The 18,890-nt window shown below is 43.4% G+C and overlaps 1 protein-coding gene and 1 long non-coding RNA gene across 2 annotated transcripts in view; one reads left to right on the top strand and one right to left on the bottom strand.

Moving 5' to 3' along the window:
• The window catches only part of LOC138744192 (pleckstrin homology domain-containing family S member 1-like), a 42,639-nt gene extending 27,938 nt beyond the window's left edge, over window positions 1-14,701 (bottom strand). Inside the window, exons 1-7 of the mRNA XM_069899974.1 lie at window positions 14,469-14,701; window positions 12,778-12,819; window positions 11,896-11,975; window positions 10,214-10,335; window positions 8,769-8,903; window positions 5,185-5,257; window positions 3,298-3,411 (exon numbers count right to left, since the gene is read on the bottom strand). Coding sequence (XP_069756075.1) covers window positions 3,298-3,411; window positions 5,185-5,257; window positions 8,769-8,903; window positions 10,214-10,335; window positions 11,896-11,975; window positions 12,778-12,790 — 537 coding nt within the window. The 5' untranslated portion in view covers window positions 12,791-12,819; window positions 14,469-14,701. The remainder of the gene's footprint in view (window positions 1-3,297; window positions 3,412-5,184; window positions 5,258-8,768; window positions 8,904-10,213; window positions 10,336-11,895; window positions 11,976-12,777; window positions 12,820-14,468) is intronic.
• On the top strand, window positions 14,326-17,844 carry LOC138744195 (uncharacterized). Its single transcript, XR_011345350.1, has 3 exons — window positions 14,326-14,450; window positions 16,927-16,995; window positions 17,415-17,844. It is a non-coding gene; the product is annotated as an uncharacterized lncRNA (long non-coding RNA).
• The last annotated feature ends 1,046 nt before the right edge of the window (window positions 17,845-18,890 follow it).

Here is an 18,890-nt window from a genome sequence, read left to right as displayed (position 1 = left end):
TGAAAAACTTTGCACTGGCCATCTCACTTGTAAGGTCATCCTTGGTTGCAATCTGATAATGTTCTCTCTTTATATTGGCATTCAAGTCTTTTGGTTCCATGCACATGTGTAAGTCACTGTTCTTTTTGACACACACCATTGAATTCACCCATTCTGTGGGCTCCTCCACTTTCTTTATAACCCCTAGTGCCATCATTTGGTGAGTTCCTGCTTGAGCTTTTCTTTTCATGGTGCTGGAACCCATCTCGGGGCATCCACTACTGCCCCATCTCGGGGCATCCACTACATCCTCTATGCTGTTCTGTGCACTGTCACTGTTAATGTGGTACCTGTACACCCTCTTGACTAGGCTGAAGTTTTCACATGCTTTGTCACCAAGCAGTGATTCATGTCCAACTGGAACTACTGTGAACCTGAGGTAGTGTTCTTTATCTTTATCTTTCACCTTGAGTTTACATGTAACTTTCATGTTGATGCTGTCTATTGTAGGCTTTGATCTGTACTGGATTTGTATGGATGTATAGCTTTATCTTCATTGCCCTGATGCAGCACTCACAAATCAAAATGACCTTTACCCCTGTGTCCAGCTTGAAAGGAATATCTGTTCCATTTGTTTGCAATTACACAGTCCATTTATCCTGTTCAACTCTATTCACATTTGGCTGTTCAGTGGCTGTTGGTTTATAGTCTTTCTACATTACCATGCTAATGAAGAGTGCATCACTGAGAGCAGTTTCTTCTATAGTGTGCACATTTTCTCTTCTGTTTTGTTTCCCTTTGGAAAATCATTGCTTCGTGTAATGATTCTACCCTTTGCACTTATTACAGACTTTTCCATAGGCTGGGCATTGCATGTTGAGTGTCACATCATTTACACTTGAATGTCTCCCCACCTTTTTGTTATTTCCGATATCTCATTTTGTGTGTGTGTGTGTGTGTGTGTGTGTGTGTGTGTGTGTGTGTGTGTGTGTGTGTGTGTGTGTGTGTGTGTGTGTGTGTGTGTGTGTGATTGTGTGTGTGTGTGCGCGCGCGCACTATGGCTATGACAATGCCTTCATTTTCACTGTCTTTTGCACTATCACTGAACTTTTTCACATGCTGTAGAGCTATTTCACTAGCATGGCATATCTTCACAGCTACAGCTAAGGTAAGCTCTGTCTCTTGCAGCAACCTCTCTCATTTTCTTATCAATAATCATGAACACAATTCGATCATGGATCATCGAATCTTGCAGTCGTCTGAAATTGCCTGTTCTTGCTTTTAATTCTGTCCGTTAAAAAAGTATCAAAAGTTCTCTCCCTGTAGCTGTGTGCAAAACACCAACCTCTTGAATGTTTCATTTTTTCTTTGGTGATAACCTGTGGAGCTTGCCCTGTTCAGCTGCCGTGGCAAAAACAAATGTGTTGAAAATGTCTAGTACTTGAGGTCCTACCATGGTAAGTAGCAGTGCAAACTTCCGTGCATCAGGTTTGCTATCAAGTCCAATGGCTTGCAGGAACAGCTTAAATCATTGCTTGAACAACCTCCATTTATGGTCAACATTTCCAGTCCAATTTAGAACATCAGGAGCATTTACACTCTCCATGTTTTCTGCTGCTATTGAAATTCTCACTCTGCATATTCCTGGTGTTTCTTCCACTCCTGGTAGCAGTACACTCCTGGTACCATGTGATGTTTCTTTTATTGTAATAAAGAAACTTGGGTTCTTTTATAACAACTAAAATTTATTAGCTTTAGAACTCATGACCTCATGGAGGCATTCATTTTGAATCTACCCTTAGCTGCAACAACTTGTCTCCAACTCCTTCTAGTGGTCACGATTATCACTAGCACTCTATCATTACACTACTGACCCAGTAGGTTTTGGACGGTGGAAAGAAACCAGGGCACCTGGAGAAAACTCATGCAGGTCAGGGGGAGGACATGCAATCGCCTTACAGATGGCACTGGATTTGAATCCAGGATGCTGTGTGCTAAACCACTTCACTAACTGTGCTCAATGTGAAACACTATGTTTAGAGACATTCTATATCTACTCAGCACACAGAGATTTTACAGCATTGAAAAGAGCAAGTGACCCATTTAATTCAGACCTTTTTATATCTCCCCCCCCCCCCCACTCACATTACTCTATTGGCATAACACTCTTCTCTCACTCCCCTCTGATGTTCAACCAGTTTCTCTTAATGCCTTAGTTTTTTTTTTAACTTATCCCTGCGAGTTCTACATCTGCATCTCTCTGACTCTCTGACTAAAGATTCCCCATCAGGGCTTTGATGACTCTCATGCTTCTTCTTCCTGAATAAGAAGCACCTTGGGACCCTTCTCTCTCAAAATACTTTCATAATTTTAAATACTTTTATTAGGTTACATTCTTAGCTTTCACCTACACCCATACATTCTGACAAGATATAGAATATAATCTAATTTGGTACTCCAGTTAATTAATTCATTAGAATATACGTACAACTAAATGGTGTAAATATTATAGAGCAACACTGAGATACATGCTGCCTTTATCCCATGTGTATTTCCTTCCCCTTTACTATAGAATCCAGTTCAAATGCTGCACAAGACCAACTGAAAAACCTCACAAAGATAAGCGTATACAGAGCCGTTGTCATACCCACACTCCTGTTCGGCTCCGAATCATGGGTCCTCTACCGGCACCACCTACGGCTCCTAGAACGCTTCCACCAGCGTTGTCTCCGCTCCATCCTCAACATCCATTGGAGCGCTCACACCCCTAACGTCGAGGTACTCGAGATGGCAGAGGTCGACAGCATCGAGTCCACGCTGCTGAAGATCCAGCTGCGCTGGATGGGTCACGTCTCCAGAATGGAGGACCATCGCCTTCCCAAGATCGTATTATATGGCGAGCTCTCCACTGGCCACCGTGACAGAGGTGCACCAAAGAAAAGGTACAAGGACTGCCTAAAGAAATCTCTTGGTGCCTGCCACATTGACCACCGCCAGTGGGCTGATAACGCCTCAAACCGTGCATCTTGGCGCCTCACAGTTTGGCGGGCAGCAGCCTCCTTTGAAGAAGACCGCAGAGCCCACCTCACTGACAAAAGGCAAAGGAGGAAAAACCCAACACCCAACCCCAACCAACCAATTTTCCCTTGCAACCGCTGCAATCGTGTCTGCCTGTCCCGCATCGGACTGGTCAGCCACAAACGAGCCTGCAGCTGACGTGGACTTTTTTACCCCCTCCATAAATCTTCGTCCGCGAAGCCAAGCCAAAGAAGACTATAGAATCCAGTTCAAATGCTGCACAAGAGTACACCATCTTACCTGCTCTTCCCGAATCACTTCTTCAATGGAGGCATAAATTACATCGTCTTGGTTTGATGGAGAAGCTTCAGTTTGATGTTTCAGATTGATTTTTACATGCTCACCAGAACAGATCTGCAGACAAGAAATATTTAAAAATTAAAGAACAAGCTCATTGGTTAGGCCAGGTCCGTTCATACATTGATTTTTCAGTACGAAAGAAAACTGTGGAAGGATAGGTTTGTAAGTTTGAAGATGGCACAGAGATTGGAGGAGTTATGGACTTTGTGGAGGACTTTCAAAGGATAGCGAGCAGTTGCAGATATGGGCAGAGATGTGGCAGATGGAATTTATTTGGAAAATGTGAAGTGTTACACTTTGAAGTCAAGTGTAAGAGGAATGTTTACAGGATCTTCAACAGCATTACAGAAGGATTTGGGGGTCTCAGCCCAGATCTCCCTGAAAGTGGTCATGCAAATAGATAAGGTGAAAAAGATGTATGGCATGCTTGCTCTCATTGGGCAGGGAATTACAAGAGCAAGAAAGTCATGTTACAGTCGTACAAAACTTTGATTAGGCATATTTTGTGCACAATTCTGGATGCCCCATTATAGGAAGGATGTCCAGGCTTTAGGAAAGATTGAGAAAAGATTTTCTGGGATACTTCCTGCAATATTTATGAGGAGAGGTTGGACCACCTTAGGTTGTTTTCTCTGGAGCGTCAGAGGCCGAGAGGAAAATGGTTAGAAGTTTATAAAATTATGAGAGGCTTCGGTAGGGTAAACAGTCAGAATCTTCCCCCCCCCCTCCCCCATCCCCAGGTAAAAAAAATGTCAAATACTAGGGGCCATGAATTTAAGGAAGGTGAGAGGAGGGGGTGGAGTTTAAAATATGTATGGAGCAAGTTTTTTTTAAAAAGTCAGAGAGTTTTTGTGCCTAGAACAGGCTGTCAGGAGTGATGGCAGTGGTAGATATGACAGTAGCAGTTAAGACACTTGTAGATAGACACATAAATATTCAGGGAATACATGGAGATGAATCATGTACAAGTAGAAGAGATTTAGTTTAATTTGGCATCATGTTCAGCATTGACATTGTGGGCAGAAGGAGCTACTCCTGCACCTTACTGCTCTACAATCATTTTAGCTTGTTTCGCAGGTATCAAGATAATAGCATTTTTGATGATTATATCATTGCTTTTTTTTAAATTTTAATAATACACCATGGGGGAAGGCCCTTCCAGCAAATGAAACCCATGCCACCCAACTACATCCCATTAACCCAAAGAACTTCAAATGGTTTGGTGAAAACATCTCTGAAGATCTATCCTGGGGCCATCATGTCAATGCAATCATGAGGAAGGCTCACCAACGGCAACATTTCCTTAGGAGCTTGAGGAGATCTGGTATGTCACCAAAGACTCTTGCAAAATTCCACAGGGGTACTGTGGAGAGCAATCCGACTGGTTGCATCACTGTCTGATATAGAGGTGCCCATGCACAGGACAGGAAAAAGCTTCAGAGGGTTGTAAACTTGGCCAGCACTGTTATGGCCATTACTCCACTCCATTAAGGACATCTTTGAGGCGGTGTCTCAAGAAAGCAGCCTTTATCATCAAGGACTCCCACCACCCATGTTTCTCTCTGCTCCCATCAGGAAGGAGGTATAGGGACCTGAAGACAAGCACCCAAGGCTACAAAAACAGCTTCTTCCCCTCTGCCTTTATCCATAGTCACTTTTTTCCTCTTCTTTCACACCAATTATTTATTTATTTTTAAATCATCTATTATAAAAAGGTCATTTATAATAATTTTTTGCACCTGTAATGCTACGAAACAACAAATTTTGTGACACGTGTTCATGACAATAAACCCGATTCTGATTTCCAAATGTGTTTTTTTTAATTACCTGTTTTTGGCTTTCAGGTAGAAAACTTTGACGCAGATCTGAAATTACACTGTGCAGTAATTCTAAAGATTTTCTGAGAAAGAAGACACAATTAAAAGAGTTAATCTTGAGGAAATTCTCACCATTCACACATCATACTTTCCACAGATCCAATCAACTTCACAGGCCTGCTCATTGCCAGTCTTCCCCTACCTTCCATGATACAGAGATTAGAAAGCTTAGCAGACAGAAGTTTTGGTGAACTTCCAATGTTTATCCTCCCCCATGCACTGGCACATTTTTCTGGCACTGTCATTCCACATGCATGTTTTGAAATGGTTTGCGTTCCTTTCCTCGAGTCATTCCTACAGCTTATTAGTGCAGTCATCTATACTGCTACATCTCAGCTCTAGGGACTCAAGTTTGGACATAACCTTTGGTGTTCAATATAATTTTTTTGTGTATCAGTTATATTTGACTCCACAAAAATTAAATAGACTGAATCCTGCTAGATCAGATTCATGTTTTAGGTGTGGACGTGAGATTGGAACTTTTTTTGCATTCCACTTGGCAGTGTCCTAGAGTTAGATATTTTTGGTTGGAAGTCAGTAACACTTTGGAACAGATTACGGGGCTCAAGTTCCCACAGGATCTGATGTTATTCTTATTGAGTAATATTAAGGTATAAGACCCAAATTAAAATTAACTATGCATCAAATTGAATTTGTACAAATTGCTTTAGCAGTTTCTAGGAAATGCTTAGCAATATCATGGAAATCAGATACAGATTTAGGCCTGGAACTTCGTAGCTGTATACCATTAAAGAAGATTACTTATAGTTTAGGAAATAAAAATCATTTGTTTTGGAAAATATGGTGCACATACTTACAAAATGTGGGTTTGTACATTTGATAAACTCTGAAGACTTCATTTCTTGCCAACGTCCAGTATTAGACTTTATGATATAAATGGTCTATTCCCTTGGCATTTTCTGGACCTTCTTTTTTTAATCTCTTTTTTTTGTACTTTTCTTTTTTCCTTCTAGGGAGAAGGGGGGGGGGGGAGGATCTTGTATACCACATGTATAAGTTCTTGAAATAACTTTTGAATGTAATTATTACTGTGGTTTAAAATTTGTAAATAAAAGTCAACAAGCCTTTGGTGCTGTCTGTGCAGAGTTTGTATATTTTCATTACGGTTTCCACCAATATTCTGATTCCCTCCGACATGATTATTGTAAATTATCCCTTAATGCAAGTAAGTGATTGAGGAATCAGGGAATTTGATAGGCAGATGAGGCAAAATAAGTTGTAGGAATATGGGAAACAAGGAAATGGGAACCATCAAAGAAAACATGGCCTCCTCTAGTGTCATTGCAAGTTCATCTGCTGACAGAATTCATTTTAGTCAGTACAAATTTTATTCATTTCAGATTCATTTTAACGTAGAGTGCAAACCGCTTCACTAAGAAAACCTCTAACACCTAAAATGTAAAAAAGGTGTAATACAACATATGTAACATCCTAAAAATGAGCATTAATGCAGTATTAGCACAAAGGTGGTTGACGGCTAGTGTGGACTTGCTGAGCTGAAAGGTCTGTGTCCGTGATGAATTTCTCCTGCAACTTACTGCTCTATAATCATTTTAGCTTGTTTCGCAGGTATCAATAGCATTTTTGATGATTTTTGACTATCCTCGACGCAGTTTTAAAAAAAAACACTTCCCTCATCCAAAACATGTTATTTTGCTTTCATCTCTTCTTGAAGAAATGAACTCTGCTGGTTACTTGTGCATGAAATGTTCACTACATAAAGTTCACTGTTTGACTTGCTGAGTTTCTCCAGCATTGGAACACCTAAGCATTCAGTTAAGAAAATTCAAGTCTGTGCACATCAAGGTGGGATCTTCCCAGTGGAGCTTGCACAATTTTGGCCATTTGAACAGCAGAGGTTACAAGGAGTTCAATGTGGTCATTTCCTGAAACTCTTTGGCTGGGCTATCGGTGTGGGGGAGTGCGAAGTATGTGGAGAAGGAGGTGGCAAACTGACACTTGGATGCAATATCCTGCTATTTTATACGAGGAAGGAGGTGGTGGTGGAGACTTTGAAGTGTTGAGTAAATCCCCAGCACCTGACCAGGTTTTGTGGGAAGCAAGAGAGGAGACTGCTGGCACCCTGGCTGAGACCTTCCTTGGCCATGAGAGTTACCAGAAGATGGTAAGATAGCTAATTTTTTTTTTTTGGTTTTTGAAAATTTTATTTTCTCATTTGCCTCAATAACAAACATTTATCCATAATCATAAAAGGTAACAAAACAATGCAAAATGAGACATAATTTTATATTTCCTCCCCCCCACCCTCCCTCCCCCAAAAAATAGGAAAATAAAAGCCTACTTGAATTTATCATACATCATTCATTAACTAATTAAATTTCACATTTACAAATATTATCTTGAACCTCTAAGTTAGCTTGGGCGAGTTGGAGTGGGAGTAGCGGACACTGCAGATGAACTTTTGCCAATGAAATCCATATGTGGCTTCCAAATCTTCGAAATTTTTTCTCATTGATACTGTAAATTATACGTTATTTTCTTTAAAGGCATGCAATTAAGATGGCTAACGTTGCACCTTTATTGAAGAAGGGCTGCAAGGACAAGACTGGCAACTACAGGCCTGTAAACCTTACAGCCACAGTGGGAAGATTACAGGAAAGGATGCCAAGCAACAGGGTTGATTCGCACTTGGAAAGGCAAGAGCTGATTTGGGATATTGGCATGGTTTTGTTTCTGAGAGATCAGGTCTCAGGAATTTGATGCAATACACAAAAGTGCTGGAGTTACTCTGCAAATTGGTGGGGAAGAGGGAAATGGTGGGGGTGAAGCATATTAATGAATGGCAGTTTTTCCTGTTAGAAGTCTAAATAGACACATATGGTTATTATATTGATAATTTTTGGCAGCCCTGTTTCTATTTTATAGAAAAGTTTTTGTTTTGTCACCTATGATTTACATAACTTTTACACTGACTCAAGGGTTTAGGGAAAGAAAAAGAATTCAATAAAATGTAAATGATAAATAGCTTTTGAACAGCCATTGCTTAATTACTCTACAAGTTATTAAAATACAAATGACTATTTTATAAAATTAATTCCTGCTTTAGATTTGTTTAAGGACAAAACTCATCACTTCATTTTTTTTCACTTTAGAATTTGACATTCTTATGCTTTCTTCTAATCTACCATGTGACTTTAAATCAATTATTTGGCTCCATTTAGACAGATACAAATCACAGATACAAATTCTGTTAATTAGCTCTGCAAAAGAAGTTGAGGATATTTTTACTACTGGTGAACACTTTCAAAATCTACTGAACCCGTTATAACCATCAAATTTAAAAATTAACTTGACGGCCAAGGAAAGGATCAAAGATATTGTGTCATGGAATTTATTGGCACCTCCGTAAAGGTCTCAATTTGTGCATTTTTATGCTTTAGGATATTAATCTTGAGGTTCTCCTGTTGCATGACATTTAGATAATTTTAGCTATTCGGTGAATTCACTGAAAATTCTCAAAAACAGTTACACTGTAAACATTTTGAAACTCACCCTTCTCCAATAAAAAAGTAATCCCTTTTTTTCGTCTGCACAAGAATAACATTTTCAGAAGATTGCCTTTTAAGAAGCTTCTGGAGTGTACTCCATTTGGGATGGTGATCTGGTCTAATGCACAATTCCACAATTCTGGTTAAATAAAGAGAAATAAGGGCTCACTGAACCACAAGTATGCATGAAGTAGGTGCATGAGCCTGTTCCCTTCCCCCCACCTCCCCTCAGTGCACCACCCCTCTCCAAAAACACCAATGAACTTACAATGCCTACAATCCCCATAGGCTGTTAAATGCTATTAATAAGCAGTAATAAGATGTTAAGGAGAAATCCAGTGTTCTGTTGGAGTTGCACTTTTCCAAACGAAAGGTGAGCCTTGAACAGTGAGAAGGAGCGTTTGAGAGGACAGGAGCTGAAGCAAGCTGTCAAGACAAAGCCTCTTGTGTCTGTAATAGCAGTGTTGAAATAGTTGAACCATCAGTTCCCTGATCAATGGTTCTCACCACACTAATGTAAGAGCAGTTTTTATAAGGTTAACAAATGAAGGCCAAGAATAACAGGCAAGCTTTTCTTTAGTCAGAGAGTACCTTTCACTTCTAGGTCCAAACTTATCATGTTAACAGATCTGGTCTTAAATATTGTGCTGCGCACAGTAGAGAACATTATGAAACTACTTGTATACGCGTATTCCTGAACTAATGACAGATGAATGGTTGTGAATGAAGCAACTAATAATGACTGAGCCAAGTTCACTTCCCACAGGAATTCTCACACAAGTAATATTGCCTCTTTCTGAAATAACACACAACTATCTTGCTTTGTGCTGACAACCATTCCTCTTTGGTGTTCTCCACTGGATCTATGCGAGGGTTATCCAGTGTCATTATTGGGCAAGAGCTAGCAATGACTTCACCGATCACTCTGGATTTTTAAATTCATGTGCATACCTGGATCAGGTATGAAAATATCAGTTTCAGTACAGCAGGGATAGTAGGAAATGGGTGATGGGAATATTGGCCTATTCAAGGCTTGGGAAAGGGAAGAAAGGATATATTATAGTATGATGCATCCTATAGTTAATGCTCCTATCTAAAGGGGAATGGATCAGATATAGAACACACTATGCAGTGGAAATGTGATGTGTATCAAAATTATGGGTGACAAAATAATAATGTTAGAGAAACCAATCTTGACCAAGACAAAATTGTCAATGAACTTTAAACAAAAAATTGGACATACAGCACAGTGACAGGCACGAGCCCATGTCACCCAATTACACCTAATTGGCCCACAACACCCAGTAGATTTTGAAGGGTGGGAGGAAACCCATGCAGGCACAGATCCTTACAGACAGTGTCAGATTCGGGCCCACTGGCGTCCTTCAAAAAAAACCCAACCAAAATATTTATGAAAATACATTACATTTGATAACATGATGTTCTTACATTTTTATGGGTATTTCTCCAAGTGGTGATGACTTTCGGCTCATTTCTTGGTTTTTGAAGTAATACAATGAGTAGTCATTGTTTGATTTTGCTAAGACAAAATACCGTTTCTTCCATGATGACTATTAAAAGAAAAGTTATTTTGAATAAAGAAACCAACGGCAGGAATAGAAAAATGTAAATACAACTTGCTTAGTTATTGGCCCTGCTATAACAGTCAGAGCAACACTATTACAGGGCCAGTGATCCTGGTTCAAATCCAGCGCTCGCAGTAAGGAGTTTATACATCATCCCATGTCGGCGTGGGTTTCCTTGGGGCCCTCCCGATTCATCCCATATTCTTAAAGACATTGGGAGTGAGTAGGTCAATTGGTCACATGGGTGTATTTGGGTGGCATGGGCTGGAAGGGCCAAACTTTTTGAAGGGCCAAAATTAAAACCAACGGCCATAAGCATGCGCAAAAAGTTTAATCCTCATTAAAAAGAATTTTCACAATTGCAAATTTTACATCTTGCTAAAGTAAGAAATAAACTCATTATTTTGATGCATAGTTCTCCTGCTAAGGCAGTTCCCAGAGTGCGACTTCTGAGATGCTTTATGGAGCTTGTTGGGAAACTATATACTCTTCCACAGATGGCTGAGGGGCACATAGGGAGATGGTCTGTGAGATGATGTGCTCCAAGTCACCTTCAGAACAAGCCTAATCGGGGAGGGGGGGTGCATTAGGGTAACCACAGGGGGGCTCAAACACATTTGAAAACTCACTTAGCTGGGGTGGGGGAGGCAGGTGCTGTACTTACTCTGAACCACTTCTGTACACCACCATCACACTTTCTTTCCCCCCCCCAACATAACAAGTGCGCGCTTATATCATGTGGAGACTAGTGACACCAGCGCTGCGGGTGGGGTGGGGCGCCACAATAATTCATTTGGGGGTGATGCCCATGAATGCTCCCCTTCCCTTTCTGCCAGCCATGGTTCAGTGAGTTGCTGATTAAGAGCCTGGAGGTTTCCAAATCCATCCTGAATGCTCCTTTCCCCTTTGTATGCACATGGGCCAGGGGTTCCTCGATGTTAGCAGGGATGGCGAACTCCCAGAAAACTTTGAACATGTTTCTGTGTGTCTGATGACATTCTCCTGCAATATAGGTTTGAGTGGGTCTGTCCGTTTTGAGAGTTTGGCATGCAAGTAATGTGGTCTGTCCAATGTAATCGAGTTACTGCAGCTAGAATCTCAATGATACTGGAAAAGGATACTGAAAACAAGCTTTTGACACATTGGCCTTCATAAATCAAACTATTGAGCATAGAAGTTGGGATGTTATGATAAAGTTGTACAAGACATTGGTCAGGCCTAATTTGAGGTATTATGTGCAGCTTTGGTCATCCAACTCCAGGTAGAATTTCAATAAAATTGAAAGTGCAGAGATGATTTATTAGCTTTATACAACACACAAAGTTTTAAAAAAAATAATAGCTCTCAAATTTGAAGCTCATTTATGACACTGATGCTTTCTTCCATTTACACGAATGTTAATGTATGAAACTGCTAAATTATGATTAATTTTAAGAATTTGTACAGTGTTATTTAGTAGTTAGTTACACTTGCAGTAGTTGTGATATTTCAATAAGGACATGAAAGCTTTCAAATACAAAATTTCAATGAACATTTTGAATCTACCTGTGATGCAATCTGATTCAAAGGTGGTGACTTTATCAAATACCCCTCATAGCAAACATCATCTTCCTTGATGGCATTTTCTGAAAAAAATACAGAAGAAACAGCTCCTAATTTGAAACACAGTAGCGTTAATTTAACAGTATTTTAGCAGGAAGCCGAGTGTTAAAATCATAGCAAATAACAAAATATGGAGTCAGAGGATGGAAACAATCCCTTCAGCCCAACATCCACATTAGTACTCCTTCTATTTGGCCTCTATCCCAAACCTATTCATGCATCTGTCCAGATTTTTCTTAAACATTGCAATACCTCCTGCTGCAACCACTCCCTCCGGTAGCCTGTTCTATGTTTAAAAAAGTTGCCCTTCAGGTTCCTGTTTAATCTTAAACCGATGTCCTCTGGCTACTGATATCCTTTACTCTGGGCAAAAAAGTTTTGCATTGATTTACTTTCATAATTGTTTAGCCCAAAATGTGTGTGGAGGTGGTGGCGGGTGGGGGGGGGGGGGGTGTTGTTTAAAAAAGTACTGCATTTTTAAACTTCTAAACACAAATCATGCAAAATCTCTAAAGACCTGTTGCATTGCATGGATAAAGTGCTCCCATTGAAACAATCTGAAATGACTAATGCAGATAGCAAATTACATTATCAAAGAATCTACCCATAAATTTCACTTCCATTTTGAAACATTAATCACTTTGAATAAGAGTCAACTGCTTTGCAAGGTTTCCTTTGTATTCTACTCTGCTGCTCATGTCGCACCTTCACCAGCCAAATTCTCATAGCCTCAGTCAATTAATTTAAAGCTCGAGTCTTCTACTACAATGCGAGCTAAATGTCACTTTAAATAAGGAATATCATTCAAAACTGTAAAATGTTTACCTTTTTTATTCATTTTAAGAAATCTTCGCAATTAGAATAGATCTGCTTGGAGAAGAATAAAAATAGATCAGGTAAACTTCCACTAGAAAGGGCTGTGATGCACATCTGAATTTAACCAATTATGTTAAGCTCCAAAACACCAATGGGAGCACATTATTAAAGAGCTAAACTTCCTATTGGCTTTTTATTAGCATTCCAGAACAAAGCGAACTGACCTTGGATATTTTACAACTTTAATGATTGAAAATCAATTAAAAAAAAAACGATTTATGCCGCAAATTATAGACAAAGTTCATTCAAGATCAGGTCTAGCTCGTGGCAGATTGTGGGGGGTGGGGGGTGGGATTGATCTTGGCATTTAAAGCACAGCAGCCCAAGTAAAGTCTTGGGTGGTTGAGAAAGATGACAATAACATTGCCACATCATCTGGCTTCAATTCTGCGTGGAGTTTGCACAGTTTCCCTGAGACAGCTTGGATTTCCCCGGTGCACCTCTTGGCCTCTGAGGACTAAAAATCAACCCACTGCCCAAAGAACACACACTGACAGGTTACTTGGCCAAAGTTAAATCATCTGTAGAACCAGGAAGGTGGCAGAAACTAAGGGGGTAATGTGAAATGGTAATTTATTGGGAGAAGTGGTGAACAGAATGGGAATGTTACAGGGAAATAAACGAAGGAACAGGAATGCTGAGCTGGCAGAGACATGTTATAAAAGAAATGCTACACACACAGTAACTTTATGAGTCAGCTGGAGCAAATAAATACCCACAGGACACGCACAGATTCCTACGGGGATATGGCATTCTTGTTTATTTCCCCCGAGAAAACCAAATACCTTCCTTTGGCACAACAGCCCTCAATGTCCCAGCAGATAAAGGCTGTTGCCACGGCTCGACGTCACGGCTCCGGAGGGCACCTCTCTGGCATTTGCCCCAAAGCGGCCATTCACCCCCACACCCTCAACCCACCACCCTGGGGCTGCTCGGCACCCAGGTCCCCGGCCCCGGGCTTCCACGGCCTGCCCGCTTCTGGGGCCGTTCAATGAGCCGCGTGCGCAAACGCGGCAGGAAGGCGATGGCCCTCCGCGTTAGGACGCGCGGGGACAAGGCGGACTCCGAGGCCACGTCTTGGTGATGCTGCAGGACTCGAGGATCACGATAGCACCGAAGGAGGCCTTTCGGCCCACTTTGTTGGTGCAAGGCACAGGAGAAACTCAGTAAAAAGCCCTTGGTCAGGTGGAGTGGGTGGAATCAGGAATACTGATCCATGGACCCGCTGAGCATCTCCTTTGTGTACTGCACTCGGCCCCAGCGTCTTGTTGAACACGATGGCGCAGAAGGTGGTCCATTCGGCCCCTCTTGGTTTCGGCTAGCCAATTACTTTTGATTTAAAACATCTCAGCGACCTTTCCAAATCTCCTCCGAAACCCCCCGACTGATTCGGCTGCCCCTCCCGGGGCAGGGGGCCACCCTCTTGCCTCTTCGCCTTGCAATGGACCCCGGGGAGGTGGGGAGGGATGGGGGGGGGGGGGGGAAAGCACCGTCCCAACCACTTCCCGCGTTTTAGCCGCGGTGATAACACACATCAAACAAAACTCTTGGCTTCTCCGTCCTTGAGGATCATTCTCTTCATAAAGGTCGAGCGAAGCCGTTTAACCCGAGCAGGAAAACAGGTAAAAACAACCCCTTACCCTTCCACTGCCGCCGCGACCTTCCGTGGTAACAGTTCAAAGCGACGCCGCCTCGCCCAGTCCGGGATCTCGGGCCGAACCCCCTCTGCCGTCGGGTTGCCTTTTAAAGTGGACGCAGAGGGACATTCCACCCGGAAACTGGGCCCCGCGGTGATTTTCCCCCGTGTGAACTGTGCCTCCCGGAGGCTGAGATCGTCATCGATCATCGTGTTCACCTCATTCAGGTGGGGGAGGGTGCAGACCGAATTCTCGCGGCGAAGTCAGGGGGGTGGGGGGAGGATGATGGAGGGGGGGGGGGGGGGGAGGAGATGAGGGGAGGGACGAGGGAGATGTGGGGGTGATGAGGGTGAGAGATGAGGGGAGAGGAGATGAGGGGAGAGGAGATGGGGAGAGATGAGGGGAGAGGAGATGGGGAGAGATGAGGGGAGAGGAGATGGGGAGAGATGAGGGGAGAGGAGATGGGGAGAGATGAGGGGAGAGGAGATGGGGAGAGATGAGGGGAGAGATGAGGGGAGAGATGAGGGGAGAGGAGATGGGGAGAGATGAGGGGAGAGGAGATGGGGAGAGATGAGGGGAGAGGAGATGGGGAGAGATGAGGGGAGAGGAGATGGGGAGAGATGAGGGGAGAGGAGAGATGAGGGGAGAGGAGATGGGGAGAGATGAGGGGAGAGGAGATGGGGAGAGATGAGGGGAGAGATGAGGGGAGAGGAGAGATGAGGGGAGAGGAGAGATGAGGGGGGAGGAGATGGGGAGAGATGAGGGGAGAGGAGATGGGGAGAGATGAGGGGAGAGGAGATGGGGAGAGATGAAGGGAGAAGAGAGATGAGGGGAGAGGAGATGGGGAGAGATGAGGGGAGAGGAGATGGGGAGAGATGAGGGGAGAGGAGATGGGGAGAGATGAGGGGAGAGGAGATGGGGAGAGATGAGGGGAGAAGAGAGATGAGGGGAGAGGAGATGGGGAGAGGAGATGGGGAGAGATGAGGGCAGAGGAGATGGGGAGAGATGAGGGGAGAGGAGATGGGGAGAGATGAGGGGAGAGGAGAGATGAGGGGAGAGGAGAGATGAGGGGAGAGGAGAGATGAGGGGAGAGGAGATGGGGAGAGATGAGGGGAGAGGAGATGGGGAGAGATGAGGGGAGAGGAGAGATGAGGGGAGAGGAGAGATGAGGGGAGAGGAGAGATGAGGGGAGAGGAGAGATGAGGGGAGAGGAGATGGGGAGAGATGAGGGGAGAGGAGATGGGGAGAGATGAGGGGAGAGGAGAGATATGGGGAGAGATGAGGGGAGAGGAGAGATGAGGGGAGAGGAGAGATGAGGGGAGAGGAGAGATGAGGGGAGAGGAGATGGGGAGAGATGAGGGGAGAGGAGATGGGGAGAGATGAGGGGAGAAGAGAGATGAGGGGAGAGGAGATGGGGAGAGATGAGGGGAGAGGAGATGGGGAGAGATGAGGGGAGAGGAGATGGGGAGAGATGAGGGGAGAAGAGAGATGAGGGGAGAGGAGATGGGGAGAGATGAGGGGAGAGGAGATGGGGAGAGATGAGGGGAGAGGAGATGGGGAGAGATGAGGGGAGAGGAGATGGGGAGAGATGAGGGGAGAGGAGATGAGGGGAGAGGAGATAGGGAGAGATGAGGGGAGAGGAGAGATGAGGGGAGAGGAGATGGGGAGAGATGAGGGGAGAGGAGAGATGAGGGGAGAGGAGAGATGAGGGGAGAGGAGATGGGGAGAGATGAGGGGAGAGGAGATGGGGAGAGATGAGGGGAGAGGAGATGAGGGGAGAGGAGATAGGGAGAGATGAGGGAGAGGAGATGGGGAGAGATGAGGGGAGGAGATGGGGAGAGATGAGATGAGGGGAGAGGAGATGGGGAGAGATGAGGGGAGAGGAGAGATGAGGGGAGAGGAGATGGGGAGAGATGAGTGGAGAGATTAGGGGAGGAGATGGGGAGAGATGAGATGAGGGGAGAGGAGATAGGGAGAGATGAGGGGAGAGATGAGGGGAGAGATGAGGGGAGAGGAGATGAGGGGAGAGGAGATGGGGAGAGATGAGATGAGGGGAGATGAGATGAGGGGAGAGGAGATAGGGAGAGATGAGGGGAGAGGAGATAGGGAGAGATGAGGGGAGAGGAGATGAGGGGAGAGGAGATGGGGAGAGATGAGGGGAGGAGATGGGGAGAGATGAGATGAGGGGAGAGGAGATGGGGAGAGATGAGATGAGGGGAGAGGAGATGAGGAGAGTTGAGGGGAGGGGAGTGCCTGAAGACAAGCTCTCAGCAGCACAAGGACAGCTTCTTCCTGACCTCAGGTTGCTGCCTCACTTGGTCTTTTTCTTGCACTATTTTAATTTATTTTTTTAATGTGGCTTGTATCAATGTTGGCACTGTGCCCGCAGAACAACTGTTTTTCGTGACATGTTCATGACAATAAATTCTGATTCAATACCCATTGATAAATTGATATCCAGGACATGTTCTCAACAGTGGAGTCCGGTGTAGTAGCATGAAGCTCAGCCATGTGTCTTGCCCATGTAAAGGTCAGTCCATAACATATTTGACTTTCGTTGTACAGTAGGAATTGGGGCATAATAGGAGCTTCCACTGGTACAAATAAAGGCCTGATCTGGTTGTCCATAGGAACACCATCTGTATCTTCGGTGATTAGGTCTTTCTTAGGGGTATTTTTGTTGATGAGACTATTACTTTCTCTGAATGAGGAATATTGTTGGGAGTATTGTCCATAGTAGTTTTATATGAATAAAGCCTTGATTGTCACAATCTTCCATCTTATGGTGAATTGCTTTGAGGTTTGTGAAGTGCATAATGAAGATTTCCTTTCCCTAAATCTGGGGGAGCAATATTCACCAGCTTTATTAGCCTTTTGTTAGCAATAGTATACACGACTGTTCATAATTGCATATGCTGGTATATTGACTTTGACTTTCTATCTGTGAAGGATCCCAAACTCCATGGTAAAGTACATCAAGAATAAAGCAACAACTTGGTGAATCTTCCCTCTTGCACTCAATGTGATTTCCATGAGTCCTGTAGAAGGCTTGAACACATCTTCATCCTTGATCTCGTTTGAAATGCTGGTGGTAGACACTGCGCCCATTCCCAGCACCTTCCTTGAACGATAAATCTCCCATATCCAACGATAATATACCAAGCACATGGAGCCATTATTGGTCACTTTGCTATTCTGCTTGTATGTGGCTGTCTGGTCAGATTGAAATTGTAATTAACGTAGAATAAATAAAATGTTCTATCTTAAACCTTTATTCCTGGATATCTATAGACTAAATCACTATATGAGCAGATTTGATTATACTGTAAATACTTTGACAACTTACAATGGAATTATACTTTCTGGATTTTGTATATTTTGTGCCTACTTTGATAAAAATCATTTTAATACTTGAGATTCAAAATTTTATTATTGCCATGTAATAGTACATTTGTAATATTACATGAAATTGCCTTCTGCCTGCTCTAAGTTAGACAAAGTGTGGCCATCGGTGTTGCCTGGCGCTCCTTAGAGAGAAAGAGTGTCCGTGGATTCACCTCCAGTGCTCTTGCAGCGTGTGCTGCTGCAATGATTCCTGTTCCATCCATTAGCAACTCGAGCTCCAGCTCTAAACTTCCAATATGATCAGGAAGCCTTCAGCGCCCGAGGCCATTCAGCAAGCATTCTTGCCCTCAGCACCCTCTCGAATCCCAGTTCCGATCCCAGTCTCCAGCAGCCCACGTGGGCCTCCCAACTGTGCCACTCATAGCCTGGGTGTGTGTCCCTCATCCTCTGAATGGTTCGCTGACGTGGTCTCCTCTGATTTCCCTCTCAATGGGTGTTCTTCCCATTTCTAGTGCCCTGCACCGGTCCACTACTTCTCGGAGTTATTAACCCCATGTGGTCACTGTTGGGCAAAAGCGCTGACATCTTTGGCGTAGACTTCTGCGGTTGAAGGAATTACAAACACCATTAGCTCCTTTAACAGGTTGTTTCAAGCCTGTACAGAGTCACTAGTATTAGGACCACTGGGAGCAGCACACTATGTGTGTTCTCCCTGGTCTGCACCAGTGGCAGGGCTGCCACGGGAGGAGTTCCAGCAGCAAAGCCATTTTAATTTTACCCCATCATTTTTTTTATAAGTCGGAGTTATTTACTCATTTCTTCAGACAAAATTCTTTCAGTTTGCTTTAATTTTAATTGGATTAATTTTTTCTGATACGGGCTTTTCTTAGCTCTGGTCATAATCCTGATCATTGAATGAAAAGAGAAACTGAGTTGTTATCAATGGCCCTCATCAGAACTGGGGAAGAGAGGATGTTAGATTTAAGCTCAGAGAAGGTGGGAGAGGATGGATTGAATAAGGGGAATATCTGTGATTAGGTGAGATTGTTTTGTTAAGAGTTAAACAAGGAAGTCTGCAGA

Source organism: Narcine bancroftii, chromosome 10, assembly GCF_036971445.1.
Source record: "Narcine bancroftii isolate sNarBan1 chromosome 10, sNarBan1.hap1, whole genome shotgun sequence".
In the NCBI taxonomy this organism is placed as follows: domain Eukaryota; kingdom Metazoa; phylum Chordata; class Chondrichthyes; order Torpediniformes; family Narcinidae; genus Narcine; species Narcine bancroftii.
This window is presented reverse-complemented; position numbering and strand designations above follow the sequence as displayed.